We start from the raw sequence: 26,603 nt of genomic DNA on the forward strand, positions 1-26,603 counted from the left end.
ATATAACATGAGTAGCAGACATAACCAATAGCCTTTTTCTTTTTCAGAATATATATATTTTTTTCATTTCAATTTCTGTTTATTGTTAGCCTTTACTGTTCTTTAAGGACTTTTGTTCTGTAGGGTCTGTTTAGAGATCATAAGCTTTATATTCTGCATTGTATAAATTTTACTCCTTTGATACCCAAGGTTTCTCTTGGTATGTATAGTGAGTGCTACAGACACAGTTCTTGAAACCAGACAATATCACACAGTTTAAAATGTTTATAATGTCTTTGTCCTTTCTTTCGCCGTCTCCTTTTACCGCACTCTTTTGTCCGTCTGACTCTCACAGGAGACATGGATTACAACTGGTTGGACCATGCGTCTTGGCATAGCAGTGAGGCATCCCCAATGTCTTTGGTGAGACATGTGGAGCCTTACTATTTAATTTCTGTTTTCATTTCACTTTTCCTTTTTTATTTACACCTTGCATGTTTTCTTTTTTGTATCTTTTTTTTTATCCCACACCTGTAGGGGACAGTCAAAAGGGAAAAAGAAAAACTAGTGAGCAGGCAGTTTTGTCGGACTCTAACACCAGGTCTGAGAGACAAAAGAAAATGATGTACTTTGGTGGCCACTCTTTGGAAGAAGATCTGGAATGGTCTGAGCCTCAAATTAAGGACTCTGGGGTAGATACCTGTAGTAGCACAACCCTTAACGAGGAGCATAGCCATAGTGATAAGGTACTGAGATTGTGGAGCCTGCCTTTTAACCTGCTCATTTGGTCTTCGTTTGCTCTCTGTCACTCATTCAAACCGAACATAATGAAAGGACAGGGTGTTGCAAGGGTCAATGTAGCATTTCTTAAGGTGCAGAAAAGAAAAACAAAACCAAAACAAACAAATCTATGTATTTCTTGCTTGCTTTGCTGTTTTTGTTGTTTGGCGGCATACCAAAAAAATTAAATAAATAAGTAAACAAAATAAAAATTAGGAACAAAGGAATGTTTTGTCTATGTTCGCATGAGATAATTCTGTAATGTTATTATAAAACAACAAATGCAAATAATTTTTTGGATTGGCTTATTTGATTGCTTATATATTTTTTCCTTGGGATGAAAATTAAATAATTAATAGTTTGAATCCCAGGCAAAAGGGAGATAATTGGGTCTGTTTGCACAGAAAAAGTTGTTTTTCTTTTTTCCCTTTCACTGTCATTTTGCTCTTTTGTTTTATTGTCACAGCATTTCAATGTAGCATTAATTAGTATTAGAACCATGGTCATCTGCTTTCGTATTTATTATTTTTGCTATTAGTGCAGTGAGACCTTTGAAATCTTACTACCATATAGATGTGATGACTGAAACTTGTCTTTTGCCTGCTAAATTTTGCATGAAGATACGCATGTTACTTTAAAATAACTGTGAAACTATGATTACACAAATCATTTACTTTGTTATTCAACATGTAATTCATGATGGAATGCAGTTGTGATTTATGGAGGGCTTAGTTCTGCCCTGAGAAAAAGATAAACTCCTAATCTTTTCAAGGTTATTTAACAGTAGATACCATTGAATTATCTACTAAAATAATTTTCTAAGTAGATTAAAAACCTAAAAGAGTCAATGAACGTCCAAAAAGTGAGAAATGTAATCTATCCTCACCATTGAATTAGGCCTATCCATTGAATTAGGCCTATCTCTCCCAGAATCACTTAGAAACTTCCTAGGGCTTGTGTATTTTTTGTCATTTTAATCTAGAAATCTATATCAAGAAAGCCCTCATTGTAGGTTCAGATTTTATGTTTAATTTGACCTTTTAACTTTTATTGTAATAAGGTCTTTCAAAGTCTTCCAAACGTGTTTGAAGACTATATTTTCATTTTTAGGTGAGTCTATCTTTTCTACCTGTGAATTTATTAATCTTCAGCATGTATATAATTAAATTAGAATTTGAATATATTTTCAAGGTTTTTCAGATTTTGTAGAACTATATAACTTTGATCTTCTATTAGAGCACTGTACGAACTTGAAGTAATTTGCTTTTGAAAAAACTTGAGATCATAAAATTGAGGTTATAAACATAATGTAGTAAGCTCTCTTGATCAAAATCAACATGCCAACTGGTTTGTGTAATCATAATACTTTGGAAATCTGAAATTTAGAGAGATTGCACAATAAGGGGTCATTTGTCTTCAAAAAACATTAATTTTTTTGTTTTTCAATGCAATATGTCAGCACCCTGTGACATGGCAGCCATCTAAAGATGGAGATTGTTTAATTGGTCGTATTTTATTAAACAAACGTCTAAAAGATGGAAGTGTACCTCGAGATTCAGGAGCAATGCTTGGCTTGAAGGTATGTGATGAAATATGCAAGCTTTTGGGTCTCTACTCCTTTACAGATTTATCAGAGAAGCAAAATATGTAATAACTTTTTCTACCTATACTAATTTAGTGAATTTTCTTTCCATTTGCAAGAATTCCCAAATATTTGTCCTCATTATCCACTTCTTATTTTTTCCAAGTTTTATTTAAGCAGTTGCCATTGTTCTACAATCAAACTCATACACATAATTTTGGCAATTATGAGTTATTATTTAAGTCCTAAATACAGTGCTCAAACTTCCTTTACCTGTACAGTTTCATTTAATTACTAAACATGTAGGCTTGAAGTATGTAACATTTGTGTCATATAGGAATATAATTTTTATATAGGTATAGCAAAATATGTGTGTCTATTTGTGTATATGTGTGTATATGAGAAAGAATACTGTTTGAAGTCTGGACACTGAAAAAAGCTCATGTTAAGAGGTTTAATAAAAATATTCATTTATACTTTACTGTAAAGTTCCAAACAATTACTTGATAATTATACCAAGTAGAGTTCTGTTCACTTGGTGTGTTTTTTGTTTGTTTATTTGTATGGTGAATTAAAAACTGAAATGAAAAAAGAGTAAATGTTTTAGAGCTAAGCCATTGCTACAGAAGTTTTCCTGTGAGAAATAGTAGAAAACGTTAGGTGTAGTGGAATTGGGCAACTAATATTTATTGGGCGACTGACACATGGCTGACACTCATCTGAGCATTTGACATCTATCATTTTGTTTAACACTCACACCATGTAAAAAATAAGCTTCGAAGATTGTCAGAACTTGCCCATGGTCACAAAATGGGAGTGAAGGTGGCATTTAAACCCAGATCTGCCCAGTGGAGTAGGAGAGCAGTGTAGTATGGAGGTTAGGAAGTCTTGGCTTGATTTCTGGTTACAGCAACTACTAGGTGCATGCATTGGTCAGCCAGACTTCTCTTAGCCTCAGATTGCTTGTCTGTGCAGTGGAGATGATAATGCTTACTGAATTGTTATAATAAGATTAAATAAAGCAATATATAAACATTTAATACAGTGCCTGGCACAATATATGATTTCAATAATAATTATAGTCAGTAATATTGTTACTGTTAACTTTTATCAAATCAAAAAATAAAAATGTTTTTAAAAGTTAACATAGGGATTGAAGTCCAAAATATCTATATACATTTAATTTCAGAATAAATTTTGGAATAATTAGCATTAATTGAACTGCAACTGAATTTAATTCACTGCAGTTTAGAAATAAGTACATGGAATAAGCTAAGTCAATGTTTTTTTAATTTGGATATCTTTCACTCAATTTAAGAGGAAAAATATTTTAGTCAATGAATTAGTTACTATTGTTTGCTTAGCTTGCTATAAGGCTGACATTGATTGAGTGGCAGTTGATGACAATCGAAGCATTAATTTTGTAAGAGGCCACTGTTGCAGGTACATCTGTGGTTCCACAGCATCATTGGTAATATATATATTTTTTCCTGAAAGATATACGGGGTGGGGGGCAAAAGTTTACAGTGTGATTGCACAAAACACAAGAGTTAATTCTTGTATTATGATTTTAATTATTGTATCATTTCCCATGTGAACAATGGTAAACCTACTTTTGCCTCAACCAGTACATTGATAGAAATATAAAATGAAAAAATTGGGATGCTAATGGTCAGAAGTTTGCATTAATGCTGATGAAATTAAGTAAATTTTGTGATTTTCTCAGGAAAAATATATCATCATTATGCATATTATCAATGTACCTAGAAGATTACTAATGAAATTCGGTAGAATATCATAATAATAAAAGTAACAAGTATTTATATTATTGTGATACTTGAAATCTATAAGTAGATATGTAAATTACATAATACTGAAATAACATGTTTTAAGTAATGACAAAAGAATTCTGTAATAAAGAAATTATAAATCATTATTTCTAAGGTATACAACATTTAAAAAAAAATGGATTAAATTATAAAACATTTGGATTATTTAAAAGCTTACTATAGGGACATATGCTTAGTTCTTAATAACAATACTACATTACTTAAAAATATTTTTAGTATAATAAATTATGGCTTTAAGAGCTATAACTTGTCTAGTTATTTTTTACTTGAATCTTCAACCATGTTCAGTGGAACAATATGTCTCTTAAAAGTTTCCTCTTTTAAACAGGTTGTAGGAGGTAAGATGACTGAATCAGGTCGGCTCTGTGCATTTATTACCAAAGTGAAAAAAGGAAGTTTGGCTGATACTGTAGGACATCTTAGACCAGGTAGGTTTCCATCTTTGGTTATTTATGTTTAAACTGTTAAGTACTTATGAAAAAGCTTCCCTCATTTAGAAGTGATTTGACTAGTAACAAAAAGCTCATTTCACTCCAATTAAATTTATTCATTAATGGAAACTTGTACTATTATTTCATGAGTCACATCAGATAAAAAGGTTTTTATGGTTACTGAATTTCTTATGGATATTCCTACTCTGTATCTAGTATTAACCCATTTTGTTTTCTATAAGCCTTTGCTCTTCTTTTGAAAAATTCCAACATCGTTTAAAAAACAAACTTCATGGATAAACGCATATTTCCTAAAATGTGTCCCTCCTTATCTCTTTGGTAATGGGTAGGAGAGATTCTTGGGTGCCTTGGCGAGGATTCAGTAAGACCCTAAATATGAAGTTTTTTACAAGACAGTTTAGAAAAGGTGCTTAGCCAAATGTATTTTGAAAAAAGCAGAATACAGAGTAATGAAGTCTACAGAGTGTGCCTAATCTAGATAGTTTCTAGAGTTAGAATTTTAATTAGAATTAGAATATCTAACCCTGTGTGATGTAGCTCAGTAGATTGAGCGCGGGCCTGTGAGCCAGAGGATTGAGGTTCAATTCCCAGTCAGGGCACATGCCTGGGTTGCAGGCCAGTTCCCAGCAGGGGATGCACGAGAGGCAAACATTCATTGATATTTCTCTCCCTCTCTCCTTCCCTTCCCCTCTAAAGATAAATAAATAAATAAAATCTTTTAAAAAAAAAGAATATCTATGTCACCAAGATGTTGACATAGGCTGCTCCTGACTTTGCTCCCCTTCACAAGAAGAACTAAGAACCATTCATGGACAAGACACCACTGAGAAAATCCTGGAAATCACAGAGATAACTTTTATGTTACTTTTTTTCTGACTCTTTCTTTTTGGATGAAATATACTAATCCTCCTTACCATCAAATTTTGTGTCACTGGAGCTGTTCTCAGTATTTTATAATGGTGATTTCATTCTATGGAGTTCATTGCAGTTTAAGATTGCTTTGTTTCTAGTGCATTGTATGGCGTTAGATTTCCTTTCTAAGATTATCATTACTGACATACACAATAGGTGATGAGGTGTTAGAATGGAATGGAAGGCTACTGCAAGGAGCCACCTTTGAAGAAGTATATAACATCATTCTGGAATCCAAACCTGAACCACAAGTGGAGCTTGTTGTTTCAAGGCCTATTGGGTGAGTTGGTTTGCACACTTTTCACATACATGGCATTGACTACCATTAAACAATCTGTGGTGCCCTATCCAAAATGTCTCATTTGCTTTATAAAATTAAAAATTTTTGAGGACTTTTTTCCCCTTTTGCTAAAAACACCTCACTAAAAAGCATGGCCCCTCTTCATCTGATTATATAGTAATTACAAAAAAAGAAATATTTAGCTATTTATTATTTTTGTTTTCTTAGTAGCTCGGTAGATGGTTAATGCATTAGTAGATGGCTAATGCTATTGTAACCGTAGTAACAGTTACCATTAAAGGAAGTTTCATTAACTGTGGTCCTTTATATTATAAAAATGAAGATCAACTATATTCTATGGATTTTATGTTATTTTTTCCACATGGAGATTTCAACATAAAAAAAGAGAGGGCCTAAGAACATATTATTCCCAGGTAGAGGGAATAATTTAAGGAAAAACATAATATCTTTAAAAAAACAGATAAAAAAATAAGCAAATGCAAAATGCTCTTGTTTTTATAATTTTTTAGCTATACATTAAACTGACAATTTCCAAAAGTGGGTATTATAGGCCTTTGCACCTATATTATGAAAATTACTCATTAAAGAGTAGTATTTCTTTTATAGAAGCCTATATTCTAAGCCAATGTAAGAGATATAATTAGAAAAAGCAGTTAAATACTATAAATGGACAGTGATTTATTAAATATATGTTTGTAGTTAGAGCATTCTAGGGTGGAGGCTATAGAAATTAGTTTTAGTTGTAGAGTGTAATGCCCAGTTTTCACTCATTTAAGAAATGGTTGAACTGTATTACTATGTTCTCTTTTTATGATGTAGAAAGTAACTAGTGTTAGTGACTTAGTTTTTGAAATGTTTCTTTCCAGAGTAATAAATTTGCCACATGAAATTGTATCTGTTCTTCATTTTATCTTTTCAAATTTTGTATTGTGGTAGAACTACTATATCAGCTTATTGTATTAATCAAATATATTTCTTCATATTAAAAGACACTAAACATTTTTGTTTAATGTTTTAAATATTCTTTTATATAATTTTCTGAATGATCTTAACCATCAGTATCCACCCCTTTTTGGCAAATATCAAACAAAATGTACATATTTTTGCTATAAATACAAAGGAATTCTGTAAGTCCTAGTAAGAAATTTGTTTGTATTTTTCTCTCTAGAGTTATTATATTTAAAAATTTCAATCAAAATGGGAAAATTTTAATGTTTGTTTTGGTGATATTTTATTTGCATTTTAACATTATCTATTTAGAACAATAGTAAGAGAAAAGAGTGAAATAGAATTACAATGCGTCTGTATAACTTGTTGAATGTACTGAGGCAAATAGAATGTAAAGTATATGTTTTTACAAATCTGCTATAAGTATGTAGAAATGTATTTTTTAAGTATCTGGTGTTAATCAAGAACACTTTTATTAGAAATAGAGGACTATGGATTGTTTTTTTCTTGTTTATGTAATGCTGCTATTATACACAATTTTGTCCATTTTATACTGTCCTAGTGATCAGAACAGCAGTTGCATTATTTCAGCAATGCTTTTTCTTTTTCTGTCTTTTCAGAGATATACCGAGAATACCTGACAGCGCACATGCACAACTGGAGTCTAGTGAGTTTCATTTACTGCGGAAGCAGATGCTGTTAATAATGGCGCTCATCAGGGGTTAAATGAAGTATTTCAGCTACTAATACAAAGTAGGAAATACAGTGATCTTGTTATCAAGTATATAATCATATATAGATGGAAAATTTATTATTTTATATCATGGGAAAAAGTACAATAGTCTATAATACTTTAAGATAGGTTTATTAAACCATGCTGTCTTAACTACTGTGTATTTTTACATAGCTTTATTAGGGTATATTACAATAAACTGTACATAATGAAAATGCACAATTAGATTCATTTTGACATATGTGTGAAACCATCACAATAAAAAAATAATGAACATACTGTCACTCCAAAATTTCCCTCTCCTCCCGCCAAAATTTTTCCTAATTTTAAAATTTACTACTGTGTAACTTAACCCTCAGTAAATAGGCAACACTTGGAACAATGTACTGAGTAATTATATATACTCTTATTTATATGTTTAGAAAATGAGAATATTCTGATTTAATATCAGAGTTGTAGTGGGACAATAGACATATTGTATAAACTTATTTTAGGTAATGCTAAACACATAAGTAGTTTTTATTGTGTTTGGGTACAATTTTAGATGCTAAACTAGTGATTTTTTTCTAATGAGCTAAGTTTCTTTATTGACTGAGAGCACAGTAAGGGATATTGTGGAAGAAGAGAGAGGGATTGCAATTTGAAATAGTGTTCAGGGTAGAGACCACACTGAGAAGGCGGGATCTGGACAAAGACTTGGAAGCTTGGCTGTCTGGGGGCAAAGCTTCCCAGGTCCAAGAACCAGACATGCAATGTCTCTGAGGTGAGAAAGCCCAAGATGCATTGAAAGGAGAGGAAGGCGGCCAATCTGGCTGCACCGGAGTGAGCAAGGGGAAGAGTGGTAGGAGAGGGTGGTGGGGAGGGTGTAGAGAGTGGGGGGGCAGCCAAATTGCAGACCCCATGAGCCGTTGTGAAGGCATTGGCTTTTACTCTGAGAGAAATTGAAAACTACATAGGATGGCTTTGGTGAGATTTCTGTCTTAAAATCTGGCTAGGATGTTGAAAATATGTTAAATGGAGTTAAGAGTGAAAGCAGAGGGACTAGTGAGAGGACTGTTTTAGCATTTCAGTGGCAAAATGATGATGATTTAGGCCATATTGGTAGCATTGAGGTGGTGAGAAGTGGTCAGATTCTCTATATGCACAATAATTGAGAATGTCCTACCAAAACAGATCTATTTTTAATTTTATTTTATAAGTATAAAACTAAAGGAATGACCAGATAGGTGAAATTCCTTTGAAATGTCATAGCTCTATGCTTTAAAATATGATCATATGACTTACTTGATTTAGTACCTTTGGCTAAGTGCTGAATCATTTTATTCAAAGTAATATGACTACATGAAACTATAACAAAATAAATAAATATTAGTATAATGATAATGATTATATATAATGATATTATCATTATCATTTCTCCCATTTTATTGAGTTCCTAAAACAATTATTTATTTATGTTATATCACTCAGATATTGTGTGAGCAGTATGGAACAATTCCAACATTATTCCTGAGGAGATGGGTCCTTTCTCAAATTAGATTTAATTATTTATTCTATAAATCCAGAAGAATAGGTTTCTCCAAGGTGCAATTTTTAACCCTCTGTCTTTAGTTCCTCGGTTCTTCATATGTTTTTATTGTCATATGACTCCTAAGCTTATGTATAAAATTATCTACCATTGTCTTTTCATGCCTGCATATTTAGAAAATACACTCTTTTAGGTGTCTTCTTGTTCCTTGTGGAAAGTTGAGCTTATTTTTTACTATAAAGTCAGGATTCTTTTCACTTCTCAATATTATAAAGGTATCACTGTTGCTTCTGATCCCAAGGCTTGGAGTTTCCCCATCACTTTATCTGCACTCCCCGTAGAGGTGAATTTTATCTGCATGTGCCTCCAGTTAGGGGGACACTTTACAGTTTAATTTCTAACACCGATGTCTACTCTACATTCGCTTCCATCCGCACATTCAGTTACCTGTTTTATATCTCCCCTTGGATGTCTCAGGTATCACACCATTTCTGTGTTCCAAATGAACTTTCCACTAATTCCCTTAAACACAGGACTTCTCCAATGTTGTCTGTCCCAGGGACTATCAGCCTGGGCCCATGCAGAGAACAAGACAGAAACATAGGGGACTTTCTGGACCCCGTGTCTAGCTACAGACTTGCAGTCTTAGTATTATCCTCTCTCCTTCCTTTATATCACATATCTAATTAGTTTCTGAGTCCTCATTTTCTTATTTTATGAAATCACCTGAATTACTTCTGTTTTACTTTTGCAATCTTTTCTGTTATTATTTTTGAATTCCACTTGTTCCTGACTGTTATCTTTGTCTCTCAATTTAACCTACACTTTAGGTAAGTAGTAAAGTCACCTTCCTCAAAAGCAATTTTTATTACCTCATACTTAAGAATTTAACAGGGATATTTTATTAGTACCAAAGTGTGTAACCCAGAATTCCAGGCACTGAATGCCCCCAGTATCTCATTAGTCCTATTTTTGTTCACTTTCCAATTTTTCCATTCCTGCCGTATAAGTAAATTCATACACATCATTTCTGAGTACTGTGGTTCTGCTTTTTCTGATATTCTTTTTCATAATCCCTGACTTCCTTTCAGCCCATCTAATTATTATAGTCTTCCAGATATGGTTAAAACACCACTTCCTGCAACCCTTTTTATGATTCACATTATAGTACTGTGTTTTTTGTATTGCGTGTTTAGAGCATCTTCAAATTGCCTTATTGATTTAGGTTTTGTTTTTTTCATACCTGATCTTTTATTTAAAAATTTTCTTTACATTCTTGTAAGAGATGAGTTTGGTACACATTAATAGAGTAATATTAGTCCTGAGGTAGATGTCTGTCTGTACTCCTGTTGGCACAGAAAATGGTTCACCCTCGGTGCTAAGAAAATCCCTGAGCTTCCCATCTGCTTCAGTAAAATCCTCCAAGTGTGTTTGGGACATTGTGGCTAAGAAAATGGTCTATATAATGACATCCTGTGGACATTTAAAAAAATTTAAGAGCTACTTGGGGAAAATTATTAGATACTAATGAAGAACTGTTGTTATTACTCTTTATTATAATTACCATTTCAGGTTCTAGTTCATTCGAATCTCAAAAAATGGATCGTCCTTCCATTTCCGTCACTTCTCCCATGAGCCCTGGCATGCTGAGAGACGCCCCACAGTTCCTATCTGGACAGCTTGCAGTATGTGATCACTGAATTAACTTCTCTTTTTGGAGTATCAAGTAGTACTTTTATCTTATGTTGCTATTTTTTAATTTTTTTGTAAACCAAGTTCTTCTTAGAATATAACAGTGCTTTGAACCATCAACTTTCTCATTCTTAGTAAACTGAGTGAGCAAGGGGGGGATTAATTAATTAAAATTCAGTTAGGCTGTGTATGGGGGGAGAGGGGAGGGATTGAACCACAAAAAAAGAAATTCTATTTTAATTATTTACCATAGTGCTTTCTTTATTAGCATTACGTCTTCTGGAATTTAATGAGCAGTAGAATTTGTGAAGATACCTAAAACTTTTTTACTTTAGTAATATTATTCTAAAATTCAAGCTTATGATTTTTGCTCAGTACCCTACAGTGACTATAATGTGTTATAAACTTTTGAGGGAAATAAAAATTCTGCACTATAGAAAGATGGTATACTTGAAATAGAAGTAAATATTTATGTATTTTCCCTGTTGTTTAACCATAAGGGAATTTTAGGTGAGTTATGAATATTGCTCTGAAATGTAACGAAACTTGAGATGCTGTTGTCAACAGACAAAACTTAGTACATGGGTAAATAGTAATTGGCTACTGAGTACACCAGATGATTTCATATTAAAAGATTTCTAATTTGAATGAAATAGTTAAAAGTTCATGCATTTTATTTTCATATAGAAGAGCTCTGCATATATAAGCCCTTGCTTTTGTTAATTTGTTGTTTCCCTTTTAAACCATTTAAAAATATTAAAATTTATCCAGTCATATTTTAGAAACATGTGGGTGAACATTAACAATAATGCCAATAAATTATTAAACTTGAAACTTTATGGCTATTAAGAACTGTTTAGATTCTCAAAATTTAGACATGGAATTTTGGAAAAAATTATAATTGAAAACTAAACTATTTTGGGCTGATACTTTAAGAGCAATAAAAAAACCTTTATTACATAAGGTACAAAATATCTCCTTTTATTTGGGGGGAAAGGGAAAGTATTTGATTTATACTGAATTTTCATTAACTTAAAGGAGATACAGGGTATTGAAACAATGAACATATTAATATTTATTGAAAAAGTCACTAGACGTGTGCATCTGGGACTATTTTGATCAAAAAGGTTACAGTTACAAAAAATGCAAGAAAGAAAATTGAGATACTGTTAGGAGAGTGTAAATGTCCTACTAAAATGAATTTCTTCTCTTTATTATTTTCCTTTCTCTTTCATAAACAGAGTAAACTTTTTATTTGGGGACGGTGGTCTTTTTCATTTTTCCACAATAAGTAGTGTCTTTCTACTTATTCTCTTACATGTGTTTACAGTACAGATATTGTCATTGATGGTTACAAATGTGTATGTCTATTTTGTCCACCGTTTTAGGAAGTGGTAATAAATGTTAGCTGTTTTTCTTTTTTTTTATGGCTCTATTTAAACAGTTTATGGGTTGTTTTTTTTTGTTATGTCCTGGGTACCTGGATGATGTCAGTATATAAATAATTGTGTGTGTGTATGTAGTTGGTGCTGTTGGTGGAGGAGGAAGGAGGGGAAGTTAGACTTCCAGGATGAGTACAAACTTTGTTACTTCGTTTAAAATCCCAAGGCCCTATTGCAGGTTGGGGAGGAGAGAAGGGTGAAGAGGAACACATGCAGGCATTTCGACAATTTTCAGATTCCACAATTTTTCCTCATGATTTGGAAATCTGGTTTATTGTTTACTAATATACTGTGCACTTTCTACTTTAAACTTTTAAGAAAATTCTGCTTAAAATTATTTTAATAGCTGTTTAATACTCCATTTTAACTTAATTTGTTAAAATAGGATATCTTGCTTGTTTCTAATTTACATTATTATAAAGAACGATGCCATGGAAATCTTTTAATGTAAAGGGGTTTGCATATTTTGTTAGGACAAAATTCTTTTGTCAGGATAACTTTCTAGAAGTAAAATTAGAATATGAAAGGAAAAGAAAATTTTAAGCTCTTGAAATCTGTTGCCCAAAATTTCCTCAGAAATGTTTTTGCCAAATTAAACTCTAATGATCTATTTAAGAAATATATGTTAAGATTTAACCCCAGTTCATTCATGATACTAATAGCTAGGAATACAACAGTGATCAAGAGAAACGTGAATTTTACCCTCATGAAACTTAATTTTATATTTATTCTTTGCATGCAGGAAGACATAAGCAAGATACCCTTTGGATATAGTATTTCTTTTTGTGTTTAAACCTATTCCTGCCAACTGGAGACAGTCTGGTTTGCTGTAGTGCTGCAGAGGTTGGGGAGATGTGCGCTCCCATGTATCACCCTTTGGGAACACCCCTAGGAAGTCACAAGGCAACATTACAATTTCTGTATCCTTCTATTTTATCGTTGGGGGTTTTTGCTGTTGATGAGATTTTACCTGGGCCCATGACTTAACAAAATTATGACATGCTAGTGCCTGAGAACAAAGATAATTTGTGTAGTATATGAGCCGACCTTCCCATGTCAGTTCCTCAAATAGAAAATATAATTATAATGCAAATTGGTGTTTAAATGTTCATGCTCAAGGTTGTTGGCAATTTTTAAAAAATTATGTAGTATATTTCCTCTCCATGCTTGAATTGTGCTGTTGCTTGTGATTATTCTAGGCCATCACTACCAAAGTGCCCCTAGTGCACTTACTGAGATTGTGAGTGTGAGTTCGTGTTTACGACACCCGACTGACTGTTTGTTAGCCTTTGCATGATCGGTACTCCCGTATTTTAATTTTTCTAAAAATTAGAGCTCTTTCATAAGTTAGCAGATTCCTTCTTCAGAAAATTACTTTTATAATTCTCTCAATATTTTAAAAGTAATTTGCAGTTTTTGGCTAGTTATTTTGATAGAGTTAAGATAAAATATAGCCTTCAATTCTTTTAAAAGTGAGAAATTCTAAAGGAATACACTGATTCTTTTTGACAGTAATTTTACTTTAGAGTCTGGTTTATTCATAGTTACAGTGTTTCTATAACTTTGTTTTATTAAAAACAAAGTTTTGCCCTGGCTGCTGTAGCTCAGTGGATTGAGCGTGGGCCTGCGAACCAGATGATCGCGGTTCAATTCCCAGTCAGGGCACATACCTGGGTTGCAGGCCAGTTCCCAGCAGGGGCCAATTCCCAGCAGGGGATGCACGAGAAGCAACCATACATTGATGTTTCTCTTCCTCTCTCCTTCCCTTCCTCTCTAAAGATAAATAAAATAAAAAAATATTTTAAAAAAACAAAAAAAAAACCCAAGTTTTAATTTGATTCCATTGACTCCATTTGACTCCATTTTTAGTGATGACTTTGTAAATGTTGTACATATTTATCTTATATGCCCATTTAAAGGGAATAAGTAACTGAAGAGTAGGTATGCACCTTTAATGTCTCATTAGAAACTCTAATTTACAGAAAGTTTTTAAAAGTCTATAAAGATTTTTCTTTGAGTGTTTATCCTTCATATTATATTGTCACATCCTTTGGTATTTTAGAAGCATTTCTTAAAAGGAATGTCCTCAAGATAGTAGTGCAGTATATAGTAGAAATGGCATTAAAAATGCAAAATAAATTGTAGTATATAAATTCAAATTCTTTATTTGGATGAAGCTGAGTTGTTATGGATACCAGGTATTTCATGTTTAAAATAAATGAAGTATTATTAATTACAAGTTGCAATGAAATACAGACTAGTAATTCTTCACCATTCTATGTGAAATATCCAGAATCCATACAGACAGAAAGCAGCTCAGTAGTTGCCAGCAGTTGGGAGGATGGGGGCTTAGGGAGTGATTACTTAACAGGTACAGGATATTAGTATGGGGCGATGAGTCCATCTTGAAACCAGAGGGAGGTGATGGTTACACAGAATTGTGAGTGCACTAAATGCCTCTGATTGTACACTTTAAATGATTTATATGTCATTTGAATTTCACCTTAACTTTAAAAAATAATTTTAAAATGTTATTATAGCCACATTTAATGTATAAACTTATGAGTGAAGATTAGGTTTAAATTGCCATAGATTTTAGACAGTTGACTTCAGAAATCTGTGAGTTGCTCATTGAGATAATTTTAGAAGGTTGAAAATGTTTGCCTTAAAAGATTACTTTTTTTAAAGTACTATTTCTTTTAAAATAATCTTCTGGTTTATGAATGGGGGTAATATTTACTTCCATTATCTTGATATTTTTGTTCTAAATCAGATAGAACAAGTGAGAAGGCAAGGAAAAGAAAATCTATTTCTAAATAGAGGACTTCGTTAGTTCCTTCCTTTAGCATGCCTAGTTAATCTGTATGAATTTCATACATCCCTTCCCCATTTGCTAGAGAATTATCCACCTATAGTAATGCAGACAGATGTTACTAACACACTCCATATCTAACCATTTCTTTCTTTCTTTGGTGTGTTTCCATACAGAAAGAAAGATGGCTTAGATTTGAGAGAATGATGAGTCATGATTGAATGATAGTTTTTTTTCAAGGTCTGCTTTCCCTTCTATTGTAGATGTGTGTTAACGAAGTGTAAGTCTAATGATATTTAAAGTGGGCGGTAGTCTTAGTACCCGTTAACCCATTCCATATAGCAGTCGGAAGCCATTAAGTACAATATATGTGACTCTCTGAGTTAGACAAGATAGACATCCACAGGAAATGTAAGGGATGGAATGGAATTTTGGTGAAGGAAGAAAAATTAAGTGCCTTGAAATCCATTCCTGAACCCAGAGATACACTTCTTACTGTGTTCCTGAATTAACTGTTGGCATGCCTTATAATAAAGGCACAAAATTCTGATTATTTTGATATTTTTGTTGGAAATGGCCTTAAAAAAGAAGTAGTCAGAAGAGAAATGAAATTTAATTTTATTCAAATAATATAAAATAGAATGATTTAATCGAGGTGGGCTCTATTTCCTACCTTTAATACTGTTGTCAACATAAAAAACATTCAGACCTGTGGAGAATTTTTGGTGAGTTTGCCAAACTGGCTACGATTGCAGGGAAGTAGTATCTCAACAGATTGAGAAATGCTCCAGAAAGTGGCAGCTTTGTACCTTATTTTATACACTATGTAACTGAAGGAGGACCATAAAGGGATCGCATGAAGTCCGTCGTAATAGATCAGGGAAACAGAAGAAAGGGAACATTTGCAGTTAGGCTTCAGGTAAGGTCCCTTTTAATGATGTTGGAGAGTCTTTAATGGCGGGGGACAATAACTGCCTTGTTGTCAATTGTGGTTTTTGAAGTCTTTGTTTCCTAGGAGTGCACTGTGAAATGTTACTAATTCGTTAGACCCCCAAAGCTGGTTAATGAGCCCTAAATAATAATGTCGAATGTCTTCTTTTAGTAAAGTTGATTTGTATGTTTCTTCATTTAGATTTATAGGGTGGTGACTATTTTGTAAGGAGAAAGGCTCTGTTTACTGTAGATTTTACATTGAGGAGTACTATGAGGAGAGCTTTGGTCCGAGGATGACTTAAAGCTTCTGAAAATTTACCTAGTTGAGTTTTAATTGTATCATTTGTGCGCTCTATTAATCCAGAGAACTGGGAGTGATAGACACAATGAAAATACCGTAGAATAGGCATATTATAAATGGATCATATTGTTGGTTCAGTGAAGGAGCCCCTTAGTCACTGGCTTGGAATTCCCCAATTTGGGAATTAATTTTTAAAAGTAATTTACCTACCATTAAAGCTGTTGTTTTTTGCAAGGGAATGCCTTAACCCATACAAAATTATAACTAATAATTTTTTGGTATTTTTGAGGTAGTGGCATTTGGATAAAAACCAACTATCATACCTGGATTTGAGGGAAGTGAAAAATGTTCTCTGGTCCAGAGGAATGATTTTCCTGGGCTATATTTTGGACAGATAAAAATTTGCTTTATATTTTGTGAGTTACAGTAGAAGAAGGTTTTCAGTAATATTGTTTACTTCATGAAGTTATTTTTGAGGACTTTTTTTTAGCTTATGCACATGTTAAAGTACAGTATTGGTAATTAAGCTTTTATAGGTAAGATTGGTTTCTGACTGAGTCCAAGCCCTATTTATTAGTTTGCGACAAAGGTCCCCCCTTTTGTTGTCATTTTTTCTCTTTGCAGATGTCCATTAGAACTATACATGAGAGTTTTTATTGGTTTAATAGGAAACAAGGGGCATTCTTAGGTTTGGATAATTTAAATATTTACTGCTGCCTGTCTAGCTGCAGTATTGGCTAAACATTTTTCTTTTGCTTCCATGGTGGCAGCTTTGGTAAGCCTTGGAATTTTGATAATTGCCAATTGCTTTAATTTTTGTGTTACATTTAATGATTTTGCAGTTTAATTTCCTTTTTTTATGAGCTGCCCTGAGAAATTTAAGAAACCCTGCTGTTTTAACAATATTTTAAAGTTTTGAGGTACACCAAAGGCCTGGCTATTATTAGTGTAAATAATTGGCTATTTAATTTTTGGCCAATTGACAAGTGCCAGCTAGTATAATTAACTAGGCTTGTTGGGCAGATTTTATTCAGGTAAATAAGAACTTTGTTATGTCCACCATGTAAGTTACTGTGTGTTCAGCTTGGTAACATTCTTGTTTATTTATTAAAGATCTTGTAAACTAAATTAAATTAGCATTATTAAGGAGTTCTTGTAGAACCCATTCCTAGGAACAAGAGGGTGGTCAGATCATTTGATTTTAGTAAGACATAGAGAGGCTAGGCCTTTAATAACATTTGGAATTTACCTGTGATGATATTCAGTAAAATCCAGGAATCTTTTAAACTGCTTTTTTATTTTTTGGAAGAGAAAAACCTAGGATTCCTTTGAGTCTTTCAGGTTAATTAGTAGTCCGTTCCTATATATTAGATAACCAAAGTATTTTATCTGGGGTGAACAGAATCAAAACCTGTTTTTTGATATTCTGTTGTGTTTTCTGGGGAATTTAGTAAGTTCCTAGAGTGTAAACTAAGTCATTCACATATTGTATTACAGTGGTATTTCTAGGAAATTTAAATTGGCTTTTAGTATTTAGAGCAGTAGGTTGGACTTTCCCATATATTCCTGGGGCTTATTGTCCAAGTAAACTTGTAATTCTTCCAGGTGAAAGCAAAGAGGTATACAAATAGAACATGGGTATTCTTATTTTTATTTTGGTAAAGCTTCCCATGTATCAAGCATTTTAAATAGGCCTAATTAGTTTAAAACTTTTTTTTATAAGGAGAGAGAATAAATCCTTGAGGTATTCCAGGGCTCATCAGAATAACTCCAAGTCATTTCTTTGGTTAAAAAGTATTTTAAAATTTAAACTTTGGAAAGGTTTGTCAAACTTAACCAAAAGATCATAACATAAGCCTTTTATTTTTTTTGAAATTTGGGTAAAATAAACACATATTTTATGGTAATAATTTTAAAGAACATTAATTAAATTTAAACCAGGTTTAATATTAAATATTTTGACAGACCACAGGATTGGGTTTAATTTATATAAGTATTTTAATTTCCTTAGGCCAATAAAATATTACACCCTAATAATGCCATCCAGAGGCAGAAAAAAGTGCACTACACATACTATATAGATGAACACATATAATATTAAAATCACACACATTAAGACCATACGCATAATCTGAATTACTAATTTTTCTAGAGAAGGGCAACTTTAGCCACTTAAGCTTATAAACTTAAAACTTACCTAGACTTCTACAACCCTCATAACCTTTACAAAACTTAGAAACTTTCATATTTTCACAAACCTTATTCATTCAGAAATGACCATTTTTATAATTTACTTACTTTCCCTTAAAAGTATTTTTGTTTTATGCCTTCTATTACCAATACCATGCAAATTCTTTCTGACTTAATTTGAATTCTTACCCTAAAGAAACCTCAGTTTCCAATAATAACCAAAACTGAGCAGCCAGTATTATCTAGATCAGCTTTTATGAATGTATTTTATAACCTGCAGAAACTTAGCTTCTTTTATTGGCAAATACACTTTCAGGAGTCACTCCTTTAACAAAGACATCTGTAAACAAGACTCTCATTACCAGATCCACTCCACAGCCTTTCTTCAACAAAATCCAAAAGCAGGGCCCCAAGACTTGTCCAGCAGTCAATGTTTCAGCATTTCAAAATATTTGGATATTCAATAATCTTAATTAAATTTTAGTAATTTAGAAAGGAATAGCTGAAATAAATGAAATTAATTTCATTAGATATAGTTAAGGTTTTTTCCCCTTCTGAACCTTTTTGATAAGATTTACCTTCCAAAATCTTTGCATTTTAAGAGATGGTCCACATAAAAGTTCTTGGAGACGAGATATTTGCACTTCAAAGACAGACTTTGGTTTCAGAGTTATAAAGGGGAGAGGAATGGGTTGTTGGCATTTATTAGCTTCAGAAGCCTTCTCCAGTTCAGAGACTTATTAACGTTTTTAAAAAATTTATATGTGGTTCTTCTAGAAGCTTTTAATTTCCAAATCAATGTATGCTTCCTATTCATTCAGTTTAGTTTTAGAGCTGCCATTTTCTAATTTTGCATGCAAAAATTAATTTAGGTGTCAAAAGAAAACTGCACTTTGGACATTTTAAGTTGATATTATTTTTAGTTAAATCTTTCCATTTCTGTAATGCATTTGCAAGTCAAGGCTTCTTACAGGAGTATTAATGAGGGCTGGGGTCTGGGAGTTTCTGGCCTTGGAGGAACAATTTCCTGTGTGAATTTTAGTTTTCTTTCGATGTCTGTAGAGTGTGCACTTCACATTCTCAGAAAGCAATACCAATTGAAAAGCCAAAGTTGAAAACCAGCTTTTTTTTTAAGTCCCGCCTTAGCCTGGGTTCTGTCAACCTTTAACCTTAGTTCTACTTCAAGGATTTAAGAAAACAGCTCAAATAAAGTCAGGACCCCATACCTTACAACAGGGAGGTCCGGAATTCCGGTTGAAACTCACCCAAGTTCACCCTTTGCAAAAAGAAGGAGCTGGTGAGGCACACCAGGCCCCTGCTGGTATTTAGGAGGGGTCCTGACTGGCAAGATGGTCCTGGGTGTGTTTCTCTTAAATCCTGCTGCGGTTGCCAAGTTAATGTCAATGTAAGAAACATTCAAAACTTAGAGAATTTTTTGATAAGTTTATTTGAGCCAAACTGACGACAATTGCCAGGAAGCAGTAAATGAGCTGAGAAGTGCTCCAGAGAATGGCAGTTTAGCACCTGTTTTTCATGTCAGAACCGAAGAAGGAGCCAGAGAGGGATTACAGGAAATCCACTGATGATAGATTGGGGAGGTGGGAGAAAGGAAGTGAGGAAACTCCTGGAATTGGGTAAAAGGTAAAATGATACATACATACTTCTTGTACTTCGGTGGGTAAAGGATAGTTAACAATCAACAATGAACACAATAACAATAACAGTGAGAGGATTTGTAGTCTCAGCTTGTGCCCCCAAAGAGTTTGGGAAAAAGGGAAGTTACCTTGACATTCCAAAGGTAAATTATTGTAGATGCAAAACTACAATATACAGGTAAAGATTGACTGTTATTAAAGAAAAATACTGGCCTAGGACATGACTACTTGCCATGAGCTGCTTTTACTTAATAATTTTTAATTTTAGAGCATCTTTTGTGTTTACTTTAGTTCTCTGAGTTTGTAAGGCTGCCTGGCAGGACTCCCCTGAACTGGTCAGGTTAATATGTGGCCCCTTTCCTTCCATCCACACTGTCTTATCAAAATTTGTTTGAGTGCGTAGTCAGTTTTGGTTGTTCTGTTTCTGTTTTCTCCTCTACAAATTGGAGATAATACCAACTAGTGCCTGTCATTGTTGGAGGAAATAGAGTTGCAATAAATTGTCAGTAAAGGCTTGAAAAAATATAAAAAACTGTAAATATAAAAATAAATGAGATATAGTGTTATCTTGAATAATACACAATAAATGTCTGAAAATGTTGTTTAAATACTAGGACCTAGTATAAATTCTTAATGTACCAGTCACCTAATTAACCTTGTGCATTCCAGCATACTTTATTATTTTAAAAATTAATACTGAGTCAATCTGGCTAATATTTCTTAGGATTATATTAGAGATATCTTTTTGGAGAAGTTACACAATTTCTTCCTCATGTCTTTTCACTAATAATTCTACAGTGCATTTTTATCTGACTTCATTTTGTACTGGGGTTTTTTTCATTGTACTGTGTATAAAGGGGAAACCTGAAATTTCTTGGCTTTCTTGTTTTGTTTACACTTGTACTTTCAGAATATGTTATCTTATTCTGAATATATTATCTTACATCCAGTTTCAATTCCTGTTATGTTGATTATATTTAAAAACCTGATTTAGAAATTCTGAGATTTTATATATTTTAGTATTTTGACAAAATTAATTTATCCATTACATTGATGTACTTATTTAGATATATATTGTCATGGAAAAGTTATATTTAAGGGGTAGTTTTATGTGTTTGTTTTTACTTTGGTCTTTTAGTTCCAGCGTGTTGTCCTTTTGGTTTTGTTTTATTGCTTTTTTCTTTAATTTTGCTTACCAGAGCCAAAGCCTTAGTAGAAGAACAACGCCTTTTGTTCCTAGGGTTCAGGTAAAGGCCTTGTCTGCCTGATAGAAACTAAAGTTGTGTCTTAACCCTTATTTGTATGCTTTTGGAAAATGCGTAGTAGGTAAACTTTTTTTGGTATGTTGCTCCAAGCCATATAATTGACTTTCAGATCATTTTATGAGCCAACTTGTAAAATTCTGCATGGGGATTAAAATAAAATAGAAATTTAAAGAGACAATTTTTGTTAGTGATTTTATATGATTAACTGAATACTAAAACTCTTAGTGGTATTTAATGTAAATTCTACTTATATGTGTAGCATTGGAAGAAATAACTAATTTTATACTCTTGATACTTGCTTTTATTATGCACAGTTGCTGTCTCTTTAAATCATTCATTATATCACTTAACATCTACATTCGTTTGCATTTTCCAAGTAATATCTCCTTGAGGAGATTGGCAAATGAATTTGTACCTTATCTAAAACATGGATTTTATGCACATTATGTATAAGGTTTGACATTTTAAAAGTATATTACTTTGAAAAAAGAAAATCAAAATTCAAATAAAATGGGTTTAATTTGTTTACATTTTGTAATTGTAATTTCATTTAATTTTACTGTGATAATTGGGTACAAGTTGTTTGCCTCTTTTCATTAGGAAACCCTTATATGGCAATGCAATCTAGTTTGTTTAAAAGTAGTAGTATTGCTTTCCTTGCTTTGCTGCATGTTTTTTTTATGTTATCAGTTTTGAATAATACTAATTGAATTGAATTTTAAAAATTAAACTTGTTCTAGCTAATATTATATAGTGTAGACTGCTTACTTGTGCTGCTCAGGTTCTGCTTAGGAGATTTAGAAAGTGGTTACATGGTGAAGCTGGAGTGGTAGTTTTCTTCAGACAATTAAAATGATGCTAACTAAGATTTGTGTTAATGAAAGGAGGTAAATGTAAGGAAGTATGTCGTATCTAGAATTGTGAAATGCATTTGTTGTGTTTTAAGGGATCAGCAGATATATTAACTATTCATTTTAAAAGCATAGATAAACAATTTGAAATGTAATGAAACAGCTAGTAAAATGATTATGCTTTGATAATATGAGCTGGATATCTGTTAAAAACTTCAATGGAAGCCTGTGATATAAAATGAAAATTGGAGCTATTGATCAGATGCCCAATTTAAGACAGTTTATTAAAAAGTATAATTTTGATAAAAAGTTAAAATAAAAGTATTCCTATATATCTTTATATTTTATATCTATATTAAGACATTTATATATTTGTAAAGTATAATTTAATAAACTATTAAAGTATTATGAAAATATGAAAGCCATGTACCTAATATGTTTGTATAAGAAATGAATATTATTAATAAGTGATATTTTGGTTCCTAATGGCATAAAAATACCTAAAAACAATACTCCTTATTGTATATTTAAAAATATATATACAGTATATCTCAAATATTTTGCTGTAATGATTTCAAAAGAGTAAACATATTGCCTGTGGAGGTAACTAACTACAAGTGCTTAGTGTTATCCCTTAAAAAAAAACTCACAGAAATCAATAATTTTCTTTATTAATTATAGCTTAGTCTAATAATGAGCATTGTTTATTTAATTCTTAACTATAAATTTTAATGGAAAAATTTTTAGCCTTTTACATACTTTTCTCTTTAAGGTGTCTAATATTGGATTTTTCATATCATGGAACAATAAGCTTTTTTATTTCTACAGACAATAGAGTATATCAGAAATTACTCTGGTTCTGATCACACATTTTAGAGAACACATGATGCATGTTTTATGACAACTTTCTGTTTTATCTCATGTTCAAGACACTCTTGTATTTCTTACCTTTTGGTTTTGTTTTCCCCTCTTGTCTTTTGCCAGAATAGTTCAGTCTCTTTTTTTCACATTTACCCTCATCTGTATCTATGCTAAGTATTGCTAGGCAAGCAAATACTTGAACTTTTTTCTCCATTCAAATGTAAGAGCCTTTTTTTTTTAAGGTTGATCCCGTGATCTAAGGCTGTGGTTCTCAAACTATAATGCCCATGACAGTCACCTGGAGGACTTTGGTAAAAGGGTAATTCCTCCCTTGGCTGGTGTGGCTCAGTGCATTGAATGCCAGCCTTCAAACCAAAAGGTTGCTGGTTTATTCCAAGTCACAGCATATGCCTGGGTTGCAGGCCAGGTCCCCAGTTTGGAGCATGGAAAAGGCAACTGATTGATGTATGTCTCTTGCACATCAATTTTTCTCTCCCTCTCTTTCTCCCTCCCTTCCCCTCTGTCTAAAGATAAACACAAAATCTTTAAAAAACTAAAATGGTAATTCCTGGACCCTATTCTGATTCAGTAGGTGAGAGCTAGGCCCCACGAATTTTTAGCTTCTTCACACTGTTGCAAGAGGTTTGTGAACAACAGACATTAGTAGTCTGTTTTAACTGAGTAGCTTTACTAGGAAAATGTTTTGTTACACAATGGCGAGATAATACCTGCATTAGACATAAAGACAACAAAACGAGTAGTGATTATAATTTTAAAAGATTAAATATTTCTTACTATTGTTCTGTAAGAGGGCTCATTCCATTTTACAAAGAAAAGCATATAAATAATTTTATATATTCTTCTGGACCATCAGTCTTCCTCTTCTCTTGCTCAGCTTCTCATTCTCTAAGATAGAGTCAGGGACTCAACAAAGCCCTGTTGTCTGGGCCTGGACCTGCCTGTCCTCATTGGGGAAGAGAGGGAAGGACTGACATGAGATGTATATTTAAACTTTTTACTTTTTTAATTGAATTTATGCGGGTAACATTGGTTAATATAATTATATAGCTTTCAGATGTACATTTTTATAATATATTGTCTGTATATTGTATTGTGTGTTCTCCACTCCAAGTTGTCTCCTTCTACCACCATTTATATTCCCATACCCTCTTCTGCTTCCAAAATAATTTGCAAACATTGTTTATTCACATTAAAGGAACACATTAAATTATTAACATGTATATACATATATACCATAAAAATATAAACCATAAAATACATGTTCTATAAATGCAAATCTTAAATTTTTGATTCAATTTCAATTTCAAGATAATAGTCAGGTGAGTTCTGAACCAACTCGTGGGTCAGAGTCACAGCTACCAGAGATCCTGACATAGTCCCATCAGCTGGGGAGGGTGGGCGTGTGAGGTATGTGTGTGGGAGGTAATGGTTATAAATCAAGTGACTTCAGCAGCTGGATGTGATGTTTCAGTTTCTAATTATGGTATAGGGAAATTATTCACATTTTCTCATCTCAACTTATAAAATATACCCTCCTTATTCTAAGATTGGGATACATTTATATCACAAACATAAAGTTTATATCTATTCAAGAAATTTAAAAATAGGAATTTATTATAGTTTTAAATAGAAACATAGGATTTTATTGACTAAAGTTACTAGTAAATCCCCATTGCTTTTAATCTTTGAAATGTCTTCTGCTGTGGAATTATATAAAACATTTCCTTATAAATTCCCTATGAATGCCATATAAACAAGTTACTGTCTGTTCAGTTCATTTTGAGCATTTATTTTGAACTCATTGGTGTAGAAGGGCCAAAATGAACTGCAGTGATTTTTGCATAAAGATAAAGGAAGCAATCATTGTATAGAAAGTCTTCATTGTGGTAGTATAATTATTATGTGCATATTAATAAGCAATTAAATTAGGATAATAAAAGTCCAAGTAATATATCAAATGAAACATTTGAATGAATTCCTCTCTTCATTGAAGTTATTAAAGCATATCCATTTATTTTAACTAAATGCAATTTACTAAGTGAAATTTATATTCTGTGCTAGTATCAGTGTAAGAGGATGTGGTGAGTGATGATTGGAATAGGAAAATTATGTTATGTTTGAGCTGATAAATGAATATTTTTGCTTTTCAGATAAAACTGTGGTTTGACAAGGTTGGTCACCAGTTAATAGTTACAATTTTGGGAGCAAAGGACCTCCCTTCCAGGGAAGATGGGAGGCCAAGGAATCCTTATGTTAAAATTTACTTTCTTCCAGACAGAAGGTAGGGATATAAGACAAAAATAAATGTTTCTGGAAATAAGTCAGAAATGTTAATAGCATTGGGTGTTTTGATTCTGTAGTATTTATTTTTATCACACCTGTCATACACTTATAATGTTTAACACAAATATAATATTTTTTAGGAATCAAAATAGTGACAGTAAATACTTTGAGATTGTTTTTAATACATCAAATGTTCATAATACATCATTTTCTAGCATATTTATTAGGTTGTACGGATCATTATATCTTAAATAATGTGTGTCTCTATTTATCAAAATTACTTAAAATTATCCTCCTTTAAATCAGATGTATTTTTAACACAAACTACAGAGGGAAATACTAGAAATAGCAGTAAAAGGTACTCATCATATTCCTGTACAATTCCTACCTTCTTTTCCTAAGGCATTATTTCTTTAAATTCTGTAAAATTAATGCATGTACTTTTTATTTCATTGCTCCATATGATCAAGGAAATTTACCATTGGGTCCAGAATCAGCTTCATCAAGATATTTTTTGTGTCCTTGCTAGCAAAATAAATATATTGTTTTACCTCGATTTAAATAGAGAACTTAGGGATGGAGAAATAACTTACCAAAAAAAGGCACATAAAAATAAAAGGTATTGTTCAATAGCATCATGAAACAAGAAGGAAGTAACGGCTGCAGCTCCCCTTTCCCGAGCTGTTCTGCTTCCCTGGCTGAAAGGGCTGGGTGTTCTCAGGTCCGCTCATTTTTCTCTCAGGTTGTAAGTGGCTGGGGCACAGTATGATCATAAATACGTCCAATGCACTTATGGACCCTTTGCTACTTAGTTTAAGTTAAAGTCATCCAGGTTAAGTTGAATGCCAAAGTATCATTTGAAGAATAATTTCAGCAAAAAAAAGGGGGGGGGGAAAGACAGTTATCAAAGACCCTCAATTTTATTTGATACACATTTTGAAGTAGAAGTTATACTAGAAAATGTCAAGGTGGCACAGCCTCTAAAGTTATTAGAAACCATTTACTATATAATTTTATTTTACAAAGTTTACTTGAAGACAGTTGTTCTCTAACAACTTAAATTGTCTTTTAGACAGGGACACACTTTGTACTGTGAGGAGGGAAGAGGACATCCATGCCTAGACTGATAACTCTTGCTTAAAGTTCAGTTTGCCCTATTAAATTGTAATCGTATATGGTGGGTTTGAAAAGAACTTCACATATATCTAGTCTCCCTCCCATCCAGTGTAGAA

The 26,603-nt window shown here is 32.6% G+C and overlaps 1 protein-coding gene across 23 annotated transcripts in view; it reads left to right on the top strand.

The window, feature by feature from the left end:
- The window catches only part of RIMS2 (regulating synaptic membrane exocytosis 2), a 464,240-nt gene that overhangs the window by 217,940 nt on the left and 219,697 nt on the right, over positions 1–26,603 (top strand). For 12 of the 23 annotated variants that reach the window (XM_037048350.1, XM_037048351.1, XM_037048344.1 and 9 more), the window contains 7 exons: positions 335–402; positions 2,219–2,338; positions 4,520–4,619; positions 5,712–5,835; positions 7,425–7,471; positions 10,638–10,750; positions 25,239–25,369. In XM_037048350.1, the coding sequence (XP_036904245.1) occupies positions 335–402; positions 2,219–2,338; positions 4,520–4,619; positions 5,712–5,835; positions 7,425–7,471; positions 10,638–10,750; positions 25,239–25,369 (703 nt within the window). Of the gene's footprint in view, positions 1–334; positions 403–516; positions 726–2,218; positions 2,339–4,519; positions 4,620–5,711; positions 5,836–7,424; positions 7,472–10,637; positions 10,751–21,289; positions 21,338–25,238; positions 25,370–26,603 lie in introns of all 23 variants that reach the window. The other 11 variants (XM_037048347.1, XM_037048348.1, XM_037048349.1 and 8 more) reach the window with 3 other exon arrangements.

Source organism: Sturnira hondurensis, unplaced genomic scaffold, assembly GCF_014824575.4.
Source record: "Sturnira hondurensis isolate 20B ecotype Veracruz unplaced genomic scaffold, ASM1482457v3 Scaffold0006413, whole genome shotgun sequence".
Lineage (NCBI taxonomy): Eukaryota > Metazoa > Chordata > Mammalia > Chiroptera > Phyllostomidae > Sturnira > Sturnira hondurensis.